The sequence below is a fragment of the Notamacropus eugenii genome, chromosome 5 (assembly GCF_028372415.1).
Source record: "Notamacropus eugenii isolate mMacEug1 chromosome 5, mMacEug1.pri_v2, whole genome shotgun sequence".
Classification (NCBI taxonomy): domain Eukaryota; kingdom Metazoa; phylum Chordata; class Mammalia; order Diprotodontia; family Macropodidae; genus Notamacropus; species Notamacropus eugenii.
In genome coordinates, this window is record NC_092876.1 from 332,889,148 (window position 1) to 332,904,546 (window position 15,399).

General features: G+C 37.2%; 1 protein-coding gene across 5 annotated transcripts in view; it reads right to left on the minus strand.

Moving 5' to 3' along the window:
- EPHB1 (EPH receptor B1) overlaps window positions 1–15,399 on the minus strand; it is a 700,554-nt gene that overhangs the window by 114,129 nt on the left and 571,026 nt on the right. For 3 of the 5 annotated variants that reach the window (XM_072613592.1, XM_072613594.1, XM_072613591.1), the window contains exon 6: window positions 4,658–4,839. In XM_072613592.1, the coding sequence (XP_072469693.1) occupies window positions 4,658–4,839 (182 nt within the window). The remainder of the gene's footprint in view (window positions 1–4,657; window positions 4,840–15,399) is intronic. The other 2 variants (XM_072613596.1, XM_072613595.1) reach the window with 1 other exon arrangement.

The following is a 15,399-nucleotide window of genomic DNA, read 5'->3' on the forward strand; positions in this document are numbered from 1 at the left end:
AAAATGACAACAGAAGTATAACAACATGGGATATAAAATCATAATAAAAAGTATCTATTCTCATAGAGGGAAACTCTAAGCAGGGATAAATTAATAAGGAAATCATGTGAGGTAATGGAAAGAACATTTGAATGAGAGTCAAAAGACCTGGGTTTAAGTAACACAATTGCCATTCATTAGCCGTTAGGGGTTTTGAGTAAACTAAACTTCGATTTCTTAAGCCTCAGTTTCCTCATTTATAAATGCCGATAATAGCACTTGCATTCACTTAATCATAGATCAAACCTCACAGCCCTTGTGGTTCCAGGTCACACAGATTAAATGTCAGAAGGAGAACCTGAACCTGAGACCTCTGATGCCCCAGTGGGAAGCCTTTTCCACTCTGCTACATCTTCCTCTTCTAAATCAAGATGCTCTTGTAAGGATCCAATGAGACAATGCTACAAAATGATATATAAAGGCATCAACAAATATCATTAGTGATAGGTGGGCACATAAAAAGCAAACAAACAGGATTTATTCCTTCAGGATAGACTTTGGAATTTAGAGCTAGAATTGTGAGCATTTATTGTGTGTAACTTTAGGAATTTTAGACAGTCGCCTAAAGCTAGGACTACAGGGTCAATTCAGAGCACATGGGTGGATGTAATAACTTGACCGATCCATCTGAAGTAATGACGAAGATGTTGAATATCAGAGGGATGCTCACTTCCTCTCGTGTTGAGGGATGGAAATCTTGAAAGTGACAATATTATTAACAAAACTAATAGTATTGTTAAAACCAGTAGAATGTAATCTGGATGGCGAACACTCATTTTTGTCTTTGTATACTGGATACCTAGGATAGTGTTCATTCTTCATAAAGCCCATAGCTCATACTTAATAAATGCCCACTGAGCATGAGTGAATATAATTAATAATAATAGCTAGTATTTGTAAAGCATCTACTATGTGCCTGGTATTGTGCTAACAGCATTACAAATATTATCTCACTTGATCCTCACAACAACCCTGAGAGGTAGAAGCTATTGTTATTCCCATTTACCGATAAGGAAACTGAGACAGAAAGCAATTAATGCTTGCCCAAAGTCACACAGTTAGTAAGAATCTGAGGTGGGATTTGAACTCAGGTCTTCATTCATCCAGTGATCTATTCAACTGAGTTGACTGGATTAATTGAGAATAGTGATGAAGGTGAAGATCAAATGATCTATAGTCCATCATGCCAGCAGACTAACAGCTCCACTTCTGCAAAGAATTCCAATACGGGTCAATGACAGACTTTGTGTTTGTCTTCAGAAAACTGGTGTGGCTTAGCTCAGGAAAACTTATTACCAGAAAGCTGGACACCAGCTGAATGCATTCTTCAGCAGCAATGGAGATAGTCTAATTAGATGTGGAGGACTAGTTATTTAGCAGCAATGAAGGGAATGGTTATACCATTGAAAGCTTGGGTCTTTTGAAACAGCAAAGTGTTATTATTAATTATTATTGTTTCTGATAACAAAATAATATTAATAATTCCAATAGTAATACCACAGCATCCTTTTACATAGCCCATTATTTCTTTTTGAAGAACTTTTACCATATAATCCTTTGCTCTTTCCACACTGTGGATGGTTTGGGACAGCTTCATGAATTTAATAGCCAAAGGTTTTTATTTCAAAAGGGAATCAAAAAGTTTCATAGTGACATACAAAGGCATAACTTGCAGGATCATTTGCCAAAATACTGCTGAGCAGGCTGGTGCCTTGGCATAGAAATCCCTCTGCCTCTGAAGAAAACTCTTCTATTCTCTGGAGTTTAGAGAAATAATGTGCTTCACTGAGGTGTAGAAAAAGCCTCAGGCAGTGAGCTGTTGCATGCCCATGTTGGTAATTAGTATAAATTATACACAAGCAGGAGAAGTTGCATTAACAGAGTAAATAAGCCTTCCTTCAGTAGCAGGAATTAATAGCAATTGCAGCTTGCACCTGGAGGAGATTTTAACTTCTGTCAGGGTGGTGGGATAGGATCGAGGTGAGAAGGTGATAACAAGAGTGAGTTTCATCACGTTGTTCAAGAACACGTCAACCCTTTTTATGGAGCACAGAGGTGGTGAATGAGCTGATCTGGGCAAAATTATGAGAATTCAAGTTTGGAAGGGAATTCAGAAAGCATTTAGTCTAACCTCATTTTACAGATGAAGAAACTGAGGCCAATAGAGAAATTTGGTTGCCCAAGGTCACATAAAAACTAAGTAGGTGGGATGCAAACCTAAGTCCTCTGATGTGTCTTTTCCTACAGTACCACTCTTCCTGCAATGCAATAAGCAAGGCTTGTCTTCTTCCATGACCTTATTCTCACCCTTCTGTTTTCTTCCTCCCCTTCCACAGGCCCCTTTTTCTCTCATACCCCCAGCATAGGTAGTTGGTGCCATCTTGTTTTCTTCTCCCTCTCCCTTTCAAAATTTGGTCTGATAAACCAATTCAGCTTAATGGACTGGTAAATGGTGTTGGAAACACCTTTTCAGGAAAAGGTCGATTCAGATTCTACCTCAGACATTAACTGTGTGAGCCAGGGCAAATCATTTAACTTCTATTATTTTCAATTCTTCATCTATAAACTGAGGGGAATGGACTGGATGGCTTCTAAATTTCTTTTTGAGTTCTAATGCTATGATATTGGGAGATATTTTTGGTGGTAAAATGCAAAAATCCTTAAGTCAAAGGAACAAATAGCTAATTATAAGGCTGGGGAGAAGAAAGGTTTTTTTTAAGCTTGTTTGTTGATATTTGGTGGGAGAATGGAGGCAAGGAAAAGGAGGAAAATTTTGTTTATTTGTTTGTTTTTTGATACTACTGAAATTATCCCCCATAAGTTGCTGGTAATTTTGAACTGTGTAGATAATTGACTCAGATAGTAGCATTAGCCTAAATTCCATTCTTGTGAAGAAGAATAAGGAAAAGAAGGAGGAGGAGGAGGAAGAGAAGAAGGAGGAGAAAAAAGGAGAAGGAGGAAAAGGTTTTCCCCTTTTAAGGACCTCCTTCCCACTCCTATAATGTCCTGTCACTCGGACAACACTAAAGAATTGTAGATTCAGCTCCATTCCAACTTCTCCAAATCCTCTGAATGATTTGGATCAATTGTGCTTCCAGCCCCAGTTCAGCAGATTTTTAAAAATTCAGCAAACATTTATTAGAAACCTGCTGTGTTCAGAGTCCTGTAATGGGTAAAATAGAAAGTTTCAATAATCTAAAATCTGTCCTGGCCTTTGTGAAGTCTGTGGTTTAAAATAATAAAGAGTTAGCATTTATACAGGGCTTTAAAGTTTGCAAGGTGCTGTAGGCAATAGCAGATAACCACCTAACCTTGTACGTTGCTCATATTGTCTAGACATGGTTAAATTGCCCACTTTCTCATAAAGCAATAACTTTTCATAAATTTCTCATAAAACTATAGATTTATGAGATTCCAGAGTTGGAAAGGATTTTGAGTAATTGTATGGTACAGCCATCTCTTACCCCCCATAATTATGAGGTAACATAATATAAAATTACCTCCACTCTATAGACAAGAAAAATAAGGTCTAGAGAAATAAAGTGACATGTCCAATGTCCTACATTTTGTTGGTTGAGGAACGGGATGGTGGGGGACCCACAGGAGGAGGCTAGACCCTTAGGTCCTGGTTTCCTAATGCAGTACTTTTTCTTACTACATATGTTGGTATCAAGATCTCAGAGCTAGAAGGAACCTTAGAGAAAGCAATCCAAGGCCCTCATTTTAGAGGCACGAAAAATGAAGTCCACAGGAAATGAAGTGATTTGTTCAAGGTCAAACAACTCCCGAGTTTTCATTCTCGCGTGTGTGTGTGTGTGTGTGTGTGTGTGTGTGCCAGTTTGTGCATGCACATGCTCATGTTTTATTTTGTTTTTCAAATTGCTATTAACATAGAAAGTGCAGTTAGAGCCATCTTATGGAGCATGTTCACAGTTAGCAATCCTGGTATAGGACAGCCCAACTACCAAAAGAATCATGTTTGCTAGCAATTCCACATATTTCACTTTTTGATGTCAGGATCCTAACAAATCTCCCCATCAGGCATAGTCTCAATAAAACTAATGACTCTTCCTCGAGAGTTTTTGTAGTATTGAAACAGCTTTAACTAGTCAGTAGTGAAGTTGTTTCTACTTCAGTATGATTTGAGATATATGATCCTTTCCCTACTGTCTCAGTGAATTAACCACATATAAAGTACACAGGAGCAGTCAGGGATCTAGTAAGTATCTTACTGTACCTGTAGAGAAAGCATGAAAGCACCATATCCCTCAGTTTTATATGTGTATATATGAGTATGCTGTGCACAAAATATATGTGTAAAAGGCATCCATACACATTAATAAATATGTATTATATATTATTTTATTTATGTTTATTATGTAAAATATATAATATACATTTATTATATTTTATATTATAATATATAATTATATATTGTCTCTCTTTTAATATATTATAAATGTTCATATGCATATATGGATACTTCATTTTTGCCAGTATAGAAATAGTTCTGCATTAAGAAATAATTCTAGAGAGCCTTAGGCCATTGCCTTTTCCCTCCTTCAGGAACTCTCCTCCAATCCCTCCCCTTTTCCCTTCTGATTATATTCAGGCTTACGGTGGCTGGTCTTGAGCCCACAGTGCTGCTAATGTCAGGAGTGCAGATCCGGCTCACCTTCTCATAGTAACGGATCTCATAGTCCAGGATAATGCCATTGGGCTGCTCCGGCTGTGGCCATGACAGGGTGATGCTCCTCATGGTGGCACTTACCTGGTGCATGATGGGAACTGTGGAGGGAGCTGTGGAGAGAAGAAAGACAGATTAAACTCAGATGCTCGAATGCAAGAAACAACAACAAGAACAACAAAAATCTCCCCTCTGTTTCATTCTCCTCTAGGACTATCCTGGAATATCCAGAATTTGGGGAAAGGGGAATCTAGGAAGAGTCAGAAATGAAGCTTTGATTCTACACTGTCCTTTTGTCAGAAAGTTTCTAGACAGAGAACTGGATAGGATTTTCTTCTCTTTCTTAAAGAGATATAGGATCTTCATAGAATCATCAAATCTTTAATTTAGAATTGAAAGAGACCTTGAGAACACTATCACCACCCTTTTAACAGATGGATAAATAGAAGCCCAGAGATATGACATGACTTGCCCAAAGGTCTAACAGACAGAAAATGGCAGAGCTAAAATCCAAATCCAGGTCCTCTGACTTGACATTCAGCATCTTTCCCACTGCCCCTCACCACTCCCTCCAAATTCTTTTCTAACTGCTAGTTATCATCTCCAATATAAATACAAAATTTATCTAAAATACATTTCTACAAGTATTTGAATTAGGGCAGCTGTGTACAGCTGCTACTACTACTACTACTATTGTTGTTTACTCATGTCGAACTCTTCATAGCACTGTATAGGTTTTTCTTGGCAAAGATACTGGAATGGTTTACCATTTTCTTCTCCACTGGAATAAGGCAAACAGAGATTTGCTCAGAGTCATACAGCTAGTGAGTGTTTGAGGCCAGATTTGAATTCAGGTTTTCCTGACTCCAGGTCTACCACTCTATCCATCCAGCCATTTAGCTGGCTGCTGCTGCATTGTTTAATGAATAGAAGGATAACTTTGTGCCCTCCCTGGAATCTGATCTCCATTTATCTGTTTCTGAACACTTGTTGATTTTCTCCAGACAACCTGTTTATGGCTCATGCATTTTTCCGTGTTCTCTACTCCCCTTCCACCCAACACGCAAATACATTAAAACTGTTTTTTGACTCCAGTTACTGGATAGGAAGAGAAAAAAGATTATAAAAATCATGCCTTGATGCTATCTCACTACAATTTATTTTTCAGTACCAGCAATTCATAATCTCTCTGGTCAACTGATGAGTAGAGATAGGTAAAGGGGAAAGAGTAGAATAAGGATGTCTATTATAAAATGAGGAGAATTTAAGAATGAAGGAAAAGGATCAACTGCATAGCCAGCCTTAGGTCAACAGATGTGTCCAATTTATTTTAACAGATATTCATTAAATCAATCTGTCAGTTAGAAAACCTTTACTAAGCACTTACTATGTGCTAGGAACTTTGCTAAAAATTACAGGAAGGGGGGAAAGATTGTCTCTGTCCTCATTTTAATAGGAGAGACAACATACAAGTAACTGTACATGCATACACACACAAATATAAATATCATATACATGCACAGATAATATGAAAGGACATATATACAGTATGAAATATATACTAAATGATTCCAGAAGGAAGGCACTGTAAACGGTGGGGTGCTGGCTTTAATATGCCTCTGAGGTATCAGGTTCAAAATGTTCAAAAGGCAGTTGGTGATGTGATCCTGGAGTCAGCCTGGGGTTGGCCATTCAGCTCTGGAAGCCATCTGCATAAAAATAACTGGATCGTGAGGAGTTAATGAGGTTACCAAGTGAGAGGTTATAGAGAGAAAAGAAAAATGGGTCTTGCCCTAGACAAAGCCTTGGAAGACACCTCCATTTGATACCCATAGCTTGAGATGGATCCAGTCATGGGAATAGAGAAGGAACAGTCACATAACACTCCTGGTTCTCTCCAGGAGAGAGGGATGTTATAAAAACTACAGCAGAGAGGTTATCTGGTGGGAGGGGGGGTCATTAATGTAAAATGCTACAGAGAGGTCAAGAAAGAGGAGGTTTGAGAAGGGACCACTGTGGGCTGTAATTAATGAATCATTGGTAACTTGGGAGGAAGAACTTTGGACTGAATGATGAAGTTGGAAGCTGGATTGTAGAGGTCTCAGAAGAATGTGAGTTAAGTGAAGGCACTGAGTACAGGCTGATTTTTCAAGGAGTTTAGCCAAGAAGGAGAAAGATAAGTGTGATAGAATCAGTTAGGATGATAGGATTTTGGTATATTTAGTGATAAAAGCTTGGAAGATTAGCCTGTCAGAGAAATACACATACATACATGCATACATGCTTGCATGCACAAGCACAAACACACATCTGTGTATACATATGCATATACATATATGCATATCTGTGTGTATATACGTATATATATTATATGCGTATATCTGTGCACACATGCATATACTTTACATATATACATATGTCTGTGTGTCTCCTTGCCAGATATGTGTATGTGTTCATGCATGTATATATATGTAATGTGTGTTGTGTATATGTATGCATGTATATGTGTGTATACACATGCCTAGCAAGGATATACATTTATACATACATATGCACCTATCTACATACATATATACACATGTACACCCACAAACATGTGTGTACGTGTGTGTATGATGGATAGGAGGAAATAAAGACCACAAAAGAAAGAACTTCTATATACTAAAATATAGCAGAATATGGAGAAATGTCCAGTAAAACAACAACAAAAAAAATCCTCTCTGGCTTCTTAAGGTTGGACTTCAGATTTCATTGTCTTTCAAAGGAAAATTTTCCCTAGAGAAAGCATTGTTACAACAGAATAGTTTCCACAATAAGGCATTTGGCAATAATGAAGTTGAGAATGCAAATGAAGAAAAGATAGTGCAAACAAAAGCCCTTGAGAGAAGAAGGGTAATAATTTGAAAATCTGTAAGCGATTCAGAAATCTGTGTTTGGAAATAATATTATTTATTTCCTGTTTCAAATGTTTCATATAGCACATGAAATGAAAATGGTCTGGAAATAATAAATGGGTGTTGTCTTTCTCTTAGAAAAGGTGGGTAATTGATGAGTCTCCAGTAAGTGTTCCAACATAGAAGGTTGTTCAGCTTAGTCCTGCCACGTTAGCCGTGATGAAGGTCATTGCTTCCACATTCTATACTGTATCTTCAAAGCCTCCGTGGAATATATTTATGTGACATTTACTGTTGTCACTTTATAAATTTAAGATTGCAAATTTGCTTTCGGCAGTTTTTTTTCATCATTCAAAGAAATGAACATCAATTAGAGTATATTGCTACATGGTATTGGCAAATGCCTAACTATTTATTTAAGAGTTTTTCGTGCTTTTTCATGTATGATTGTTAAAAAGAATTATTAATACAACTAAATTTAAGCAATACTTTACTTCTGTTGAACAATAAAAAAAAAGTTTTTAAAGAATACAAAGCCTAAGGTACAATTTGGTATCTTTCTCACTCAGCATAGACTGGTATCAATCACAGCTTAGGTAACCCTGCTTTTACCACCAAACTGAATTACAATGTTTCTTTCTGTCTGGGTATTCTTACCTTGGAATTAGACCACTCCTGAACTTGCCTACATCTGCATGACTTTAGGTCAAGTTTTCATCAAAAGCCCTTATTTCTGACACTTGCTGACTACATGTTTCTTAGAAAGAGTCCTTTGGACTGTGATGCGCTACTTTATTTACAGAGAAGTTTGTTAGAACTTTCACTACCAATCTTTCCACTCAACACCCTCTTAGTACAAGTGTAAACTCAAAGCCTATTGGTTTTGGATTCTCTTATTAGTGAAGATGAAGGCCCTCACTTGCAAGAGGGTTGGAGTAGAGTTGGTGAGAGCTGAGAGGGCTCCAGCCTTTGGGTTTTTTTGAGAGTCTTCAGGGCCAGTTCCATTTAGGACTCATCAAGCTTCAAATCTTCCACGGTGGAGTTGCTTCAGGTCCTCCTAAGTTTTATCTTTGAGGAGGATAATGAAAGAGGTCAACTCTGCTTGAAAATGCTGAAGGAAACATCTCTGGGAAGGTATGTGGGGAGCTGGCAGCCTTCATCATGTCTTTATTCCCTGTTTGCTACACTAGAGACTTTGGGGAGTTTTTCTTTGGTAAGATGCAAGACCCTCTCTCAGATGGGTTGAGTTGTCTCACTCACAATGAGAGAGGTCCTCCATGCTGTATTGTCTACTAAATGTTCTCCAGCACATGCCTTTTCTGGTTGCCATTTTGCTATGATGGATAAATGGGTTTCTTTGCTATTTGCTATGTGTATTCATTGCAGAACTGGTATTAAGTGGGAAAGGAGTCAAGCCTCAGGCACAGGTCATGGAGTCTTCTTTCCCCTCAGAAATGACAAAACAATCATATCATGTAGGCTAATATTCAAGGGAATAAATAGATCAACTTCTAGCCCAGTACTCCTCTCTCTGAGGATACTGCAGTGGCTTCAGCCCCAACTTCATGCTTCCCCTTCTGGCAGGCATGAAAATCTCTCCTGGAGAAAGGGGCAGGGGTGGGAGGGAGAGGTGAGGAGAAGAGACTAGAGATGTCTATTCTACTTTCCTTAGAGCTACACACAAAGACAGGCCCCTCACCACACAAGGGCTTCTTTATACATGCAGAGTCCATTGTACTCTGTGCTCTATAATGAAGAAACCTCTGGTAGAAAAAGCAAGATGTGACCTCTCTGTTTTTATGCCCTTTCTGTATTCCCTCTTTTGTTCTCCTTTCTGCCAATGAAAAAAAGAAAAAAGTCTCTGGAGGAAAATAAAACTCTGTGATTTCTTTTTTTCCTCCAAATTGAAGAAAATCTTTCCTCTTTTAAAGAGAAGTAGCATCCCCCAAACACTTTTCTAGTTTCAAACCGGTTTCTGCTGAAAATTAAGTACTATGTTTCTTTAAATCCTATTGTCACATTCAATTTAATAATGCAATTCTTTAAAAAAAAATAAGTGCGTATTATGTGCTAGGCATTAGTGATATAAGACAAACAAGCAAAATGGCCTTTAACCTCAAACATGTTGGGACTGGGGCAAGTATATGCTCACAGGTAAGTGAATATAAAATGATCTGAGGATGGAGAGAACAAAAGTACTTTTGGAAGAGGAGGCAAGACTTTACATAGAAGAAGGCATCTGAACTGAGCCTTGAAGGAAATTAAGAGTGCTAACAACTACTACAATAAATGAACCCTGAGAGTTCTGAATAATGGATCAATGTCACTCTAAAAAGAAAATAGAATGCCCTGTCTCCTCCTGCTAGGACTGCTGTGGTCTATTTCCATTCAGTTTAACCGAACAACCATTTATTAAGTGCCTACTATATACAAGATAGTATGTCATCACAAACAAGAGAAAGACTGGAGCCCAGGTAAAACATGTAGTCTAAAATATGTGCTCCTAGCCTTTCACATACATCAGTTTTGTCATTTAGTCATAGACAAACAGAAAGAGATCAAAGCTAACTAATCAATCAATCAATCAGCAAGCTCTGATTAAAGTCCCTGTATGAGCCAGGCGTTATGCCAGGGTCTTGTCATACAAAGTAAAAAATGAAGCAAGCTTGATATATGGTCAACTCATGCTTATCTATGATTAGATTCCTAAGTCCTGCTCCTATGCCTCATCATGGGAATAACTTTGGATTCTCAAAGTCTAGCCCTTTAAAGTACACACATACACACACATGTCATTGTTTGCTATTGTTCAGTTGTGTCCAAGGTGTGTTCAATTCTTTGTGACCTCATGGACCACAGCATTCCAGGTACACACACATATATGTATATGCACATGTATGGAAGTATGTATATGTACACACCTGGCATGATCCACACATGTGTATACATGTAAATACATACATATACACTAATCAATATCCCATTTATGCAGTGTACATATATACATATGTATACCTAATGTACATTTGTGTATCAATGAGTGTCTGAGGTAAAATCATAACCTGGTTCTTCCTCCATCCAAGTCCAGCACTGTAACCACTATACCATGCTGCTTCTGAAGCAGTAAGCTTGAAAGCTTGGTGGAAAGGTTTAGTATACGGGCCTAGTGATAGACGGTGTAGTTCAAAGACCAGTCTGGTTGAGCTTGGAAAGGCTTATTGTCAGTTAGCAACCTGGTGGTGATTTTTTCCATTTTAGCCAAGACTACTCATGAAAATGTCTACTGACGCATGAAGTGGTAGTGATCTGCACTGGCAAAGGGGCAGGCTACCTGAAACAATGAAATTAAGTATCTTATGAATTCAAAAATATAACTGGTGATCTGTTCTTCATTTTGCAGATCTAATGGAGAGAAAATCTATTTTGTTCTATTTTCTCATCTCCTCTTGATTTAAATTGTCTCTAAATAGAAGTCACATTAATAAGTTAAAGGATACAGTGGAAAGACAATGGGCTGTAAGGTAAAAGGGCTTGGGTCCTGCATGACCTTCAACAAGTTACTTAAACTCTCTAGGTCTCAGTTTCCTTATATACAAAATGGGCTGCATGCTTAGTATTTCGTTGTCTCTTATTTGAATCAAAACCAGAGTCTGGTATCTGGTTTAGCCCTCAGAAAAGACCTCTTAAATTCAAATCATATGTCAGTGCCTTGCTTTGAGGGAAGATAGGAATCAGACTGACTCAAGAGAGTCAAGAGACAGTGAGAGGGAGCATCATTTTGCGAAGTGATGCTAACATTCAACTTGGAACAAGGCAACGAGGCAAGATGGAAAATGGTGTAGCTTTTCAATTACCAGGTTTTCATAATGCAGCTTCTTAATTTAGTTTAAATATTTAGAACTTCAGATAGACCCATAATGAAATGTAAATACCATTTTAAAATCATATATAAATTATTTTAGAATTATCTGAATTGATGAAGAATCTGAATTTTGCCTTCATTAAAATGAATCATTCATTCATTCATATAATACACATTTATTAAGTACTTCTTTAACACAAAGGAAATGTGAGTTGTACAAATGCAGAGACATCTCCATCCCAAATGTTCTGAAGGAATACTTGTGCCTGACCTGTGATAGAAGCCTTCCAAACTAACAGTGGACTGATCAGCCACAGAAGAATACAATGAACCTTTACCCTCACAGTGATGTCATTCATCCTATTTGAAAATGAAGGAAGAACAACAATCAAATACATACTACATTTAAGAAATTTTGTTAATAACAATTGAAAATGGACCCTATTTTGATTCTTTTCAAAAATATATCTTCAAATGAAACTAAACAAAAGTAGTCAGGATATGGTCTATACAAAAGGGTAGCTGAAATTTCATACACTCATACAACCCTAGAATGGACCATTAAAGTTATGGCTTGTGAGCCTTAGAAAGTACTGGTGATTATCACTAAAAGCCAGCATGAGTTCATTAAAAATGAAGACATGCCAGATTAACTCCATTTCCTTTTTTAAAAGGGTTATTAGACTAGTAGGGGGGATTGCAGTGAACCTGGTGTATGGTAAGTTTAAACAAAGCATTAATAAGACCTCTCACAATATTCTTGTGGACAAATTGGAGAGATGACAACTGGACCTTAAGAGATGTAGCTTGGGCTCCCAGTGACCCCTTCTGCCTTATGGGAATTGTTTGACTAAGAGTCAGAAATCTGAATTCCTGTAAGAGAAGCTGGCCCCTTCAGGGGTTCTTTTTATTTATTTTTTTTATTTTGCTAAATATTCTCCAATTATGTGTAAAATTTTCAACATTTTTTTTAAAATATTGAGTTCTAAATTTTCTCTCTCTCTCTTGTCCCTCCCCTACTCCTTGAGAAGGCAAATAATATGACATTGATTGAACAGGTGAAGTCCATGTAAAACATACTCCATACAAGTTATGTTGCAAAATAAAATACACACATACAAACAAGAAAAATAAAGAAATGATTTTTTAAACTATGCCTCAATCTGCATTTATTTCATTAGTTCTCTTTCTGGAAGTTTTTTCATCATGGGTTCTTTGGAATTGTTTTGCATTATTGTCTTAATCAGAGTAGTCAAGTCTTTCGTAGTTGGTCATTGTTACAATATTGCTAATACTGTGTATAATGTCCTCCTGGATCTCATTTCACTTTGTATCAGTTCATATAAGTCTTCCCAGGTTTTTCTGAATCCATGCTGCTCATCATTCCTTATACACACACACAGTATCCCATTACAATCATATGCCACAACTTGTTCAGTCATATCCCAATTGATAGGCATTCCCTAATACTTCCAGTTCCTTGCCACCAAAAAAAAAAAAAAAAAAAGACCTTCTATAAATGTTTTTTTGTACAAATATGTCATTTTCCCTTTTCTTTGATCTCATTGGGATATAGACCTGGTAGTGGTATTACTGGGTCAAAGGGTATGCACAATTTTATAGCCCTTTAGGTACAATTCCATATTATTCTCCAGAATGACTGGACTAATTCACAACTCCAGTAAGCACTGCATCATTGTCTCATTTTTTCCATATCCCCTCCAGCATTTGTCATTTTCCTTTTTTGTCCTATTAGCTAATCTGATAAATATGAGCTAGTATCTCACGGCTATTTTAATTTGCATTTCTCCAATCAATAGTGATTTAGCACAATTTTTTATGTGACAATTGATAGCTTTGATTTCTTCTTTTGAAAACTGCTTGTTCATATCCTTTGACCATTTATCAATTGGGAAATGGCTTATATTTTTATAAATTTGGCTCAGTTCTCTATGTACTGAGAAATGAAACCTTTCTAAGAAAAATTTGATTCAAAGTTTTTTCAGTGTTTCCTATTTTTCTTCTAATTTTGGCTATATTTTATTTTTATACAAAATCCTTTTAATTCCATGTAATCAAAATTATCCATTTTACTTCTTATGATCTTCTCTATCTCTTATTTTGGACACAAACTTTGTCTTTCTTCATAGATCTGACAGATATCTTTTTCCATGTTCCCCTAATTTACTTATGATATCACCCTTTATGTCTAAATAATTTATTCATTTTGACCTTCTCTTGGTATATTTAGATTGTAAGCTTGCTGAGGGCAGGGACCGTCTTTCTTTCTAGTAATTGTATCTCTAGCACTTCGTAGAGTGCCTAGCATGTTGTAGATACTTAATAAACATTTATTCTATTGGATTGGTCAACTGTATAAGGCCCTAAGCATTACATCACTACATAAGTTCCTGCTCACATTCTCTGGGGCTTAAAGAGACCCAGATGACAAAGCCTTCCTTTTCCTCACCCTTTGGGATAGATACCCTTTTTTTCCTATTCTCCTTGGATCTATGCATAATTGAGACACATGATTTTTAAATTCTAAAACAAGTCACAGGGCAAAAACATATAATCCAGAGGTTTATCAGCTACAGTTGAAACTCAAATCCAGCTTTCTGTCTTGTTTTGTATGGCCTACAAGTTAAGAATCTATTTTTACAAATGACATTATTAGATAAATAAATAAAATTATAAAACCTTTCCCCCTTTACATAAAGATCCCTTCAACCTTGATGATCATCCTTATTTTAAGGTATAGTCATTTTATAGGAGTATTTTAAAGTTTTAAAATGATACACTTATATGAGGAAAAAAGAAGAAAGTTTCTATTATTCAGGAAATAGGATGCAGTTCCCATTTTAAAATAAAGATGCAAAACCTACACAGATACATCAAAATATTCTCTGAGGCTAGTGGGTCACTTAACCTGGGGAGTTCTGAGCTACAGCAGGGTAGAAGTCAATCAGGTGACCACACTGTCTGGCACCAAGAAAGTGAGCTTCCAGGAGAAGAGAGGCCGCTAGATGGTGCAGCAGATAGAACACCAGACTTAGAGTCAGGAAGACTTATTTTCATGAGTTAAGATCTGGCCCCAGAGACTTCTTAGCAGTATGACCCTGGACAAGTCCCTTAACCCTGTTTGCCTCAGTTTCCTCATCTGTAAAATGAGCTGGAGAAGAGAATGGCAAACCACTCCAGGATCTTTGCCAAGAAAACCCCAAATGGGGTCACAAAGTGTCAGACGTGATTGAAACCACAGGAGAAAAGACCACCAGGATGAGGAAGGACAAACTAGCCCAAGCCAGAAAAATGGTGGAAGTCAAAGCTTCTGTGTCTATCAGCGTGGGGTTGGGCCATTGCTTGTCTGTTTTACTTCTAGGCTGGGTGAGATAAGGAAATTCATTCTCCAAAAAAGAATTAAAAGGAGTTTGTCTTGCTTCCATCTGAAGACCTCTACTAAGAGGGAATGTATCATCACTTGAAGCAACTTTTTAAACTTTTGGGCAATTCTAATTATTAGGAATTTTTTCTTTGCAATGAACCCTAGTCTTATTATCTTGCTTAACTTGCATTCTCTGTACTCTCTTCATTCTTTCTGGTCCTTCTTCCTCTCACAGTGATTGAACTTCTCTGATATCTCTCGTCCATTTATTGACATCACTCTTTGAACCTGTACTATAATTTTCATGTGCCTCTTTGAGGGGGTCTCTTTCTTGCCTTCCATCTTCTGTCAAGACTGTATGTTCAAGGGATCTTCTTGTCCTGGTAATGAGACAATACTAAACTGTTCACTTTACCCCTCCTCAAGGAGTAATGGGTGATACTGCAGTCACCATTGCATTTCTCCAAGATGAATTAACCAAACTTTATGATAAAAATAGGGTCCTGTAGGCATAGATAGGCTTTGTGCCACT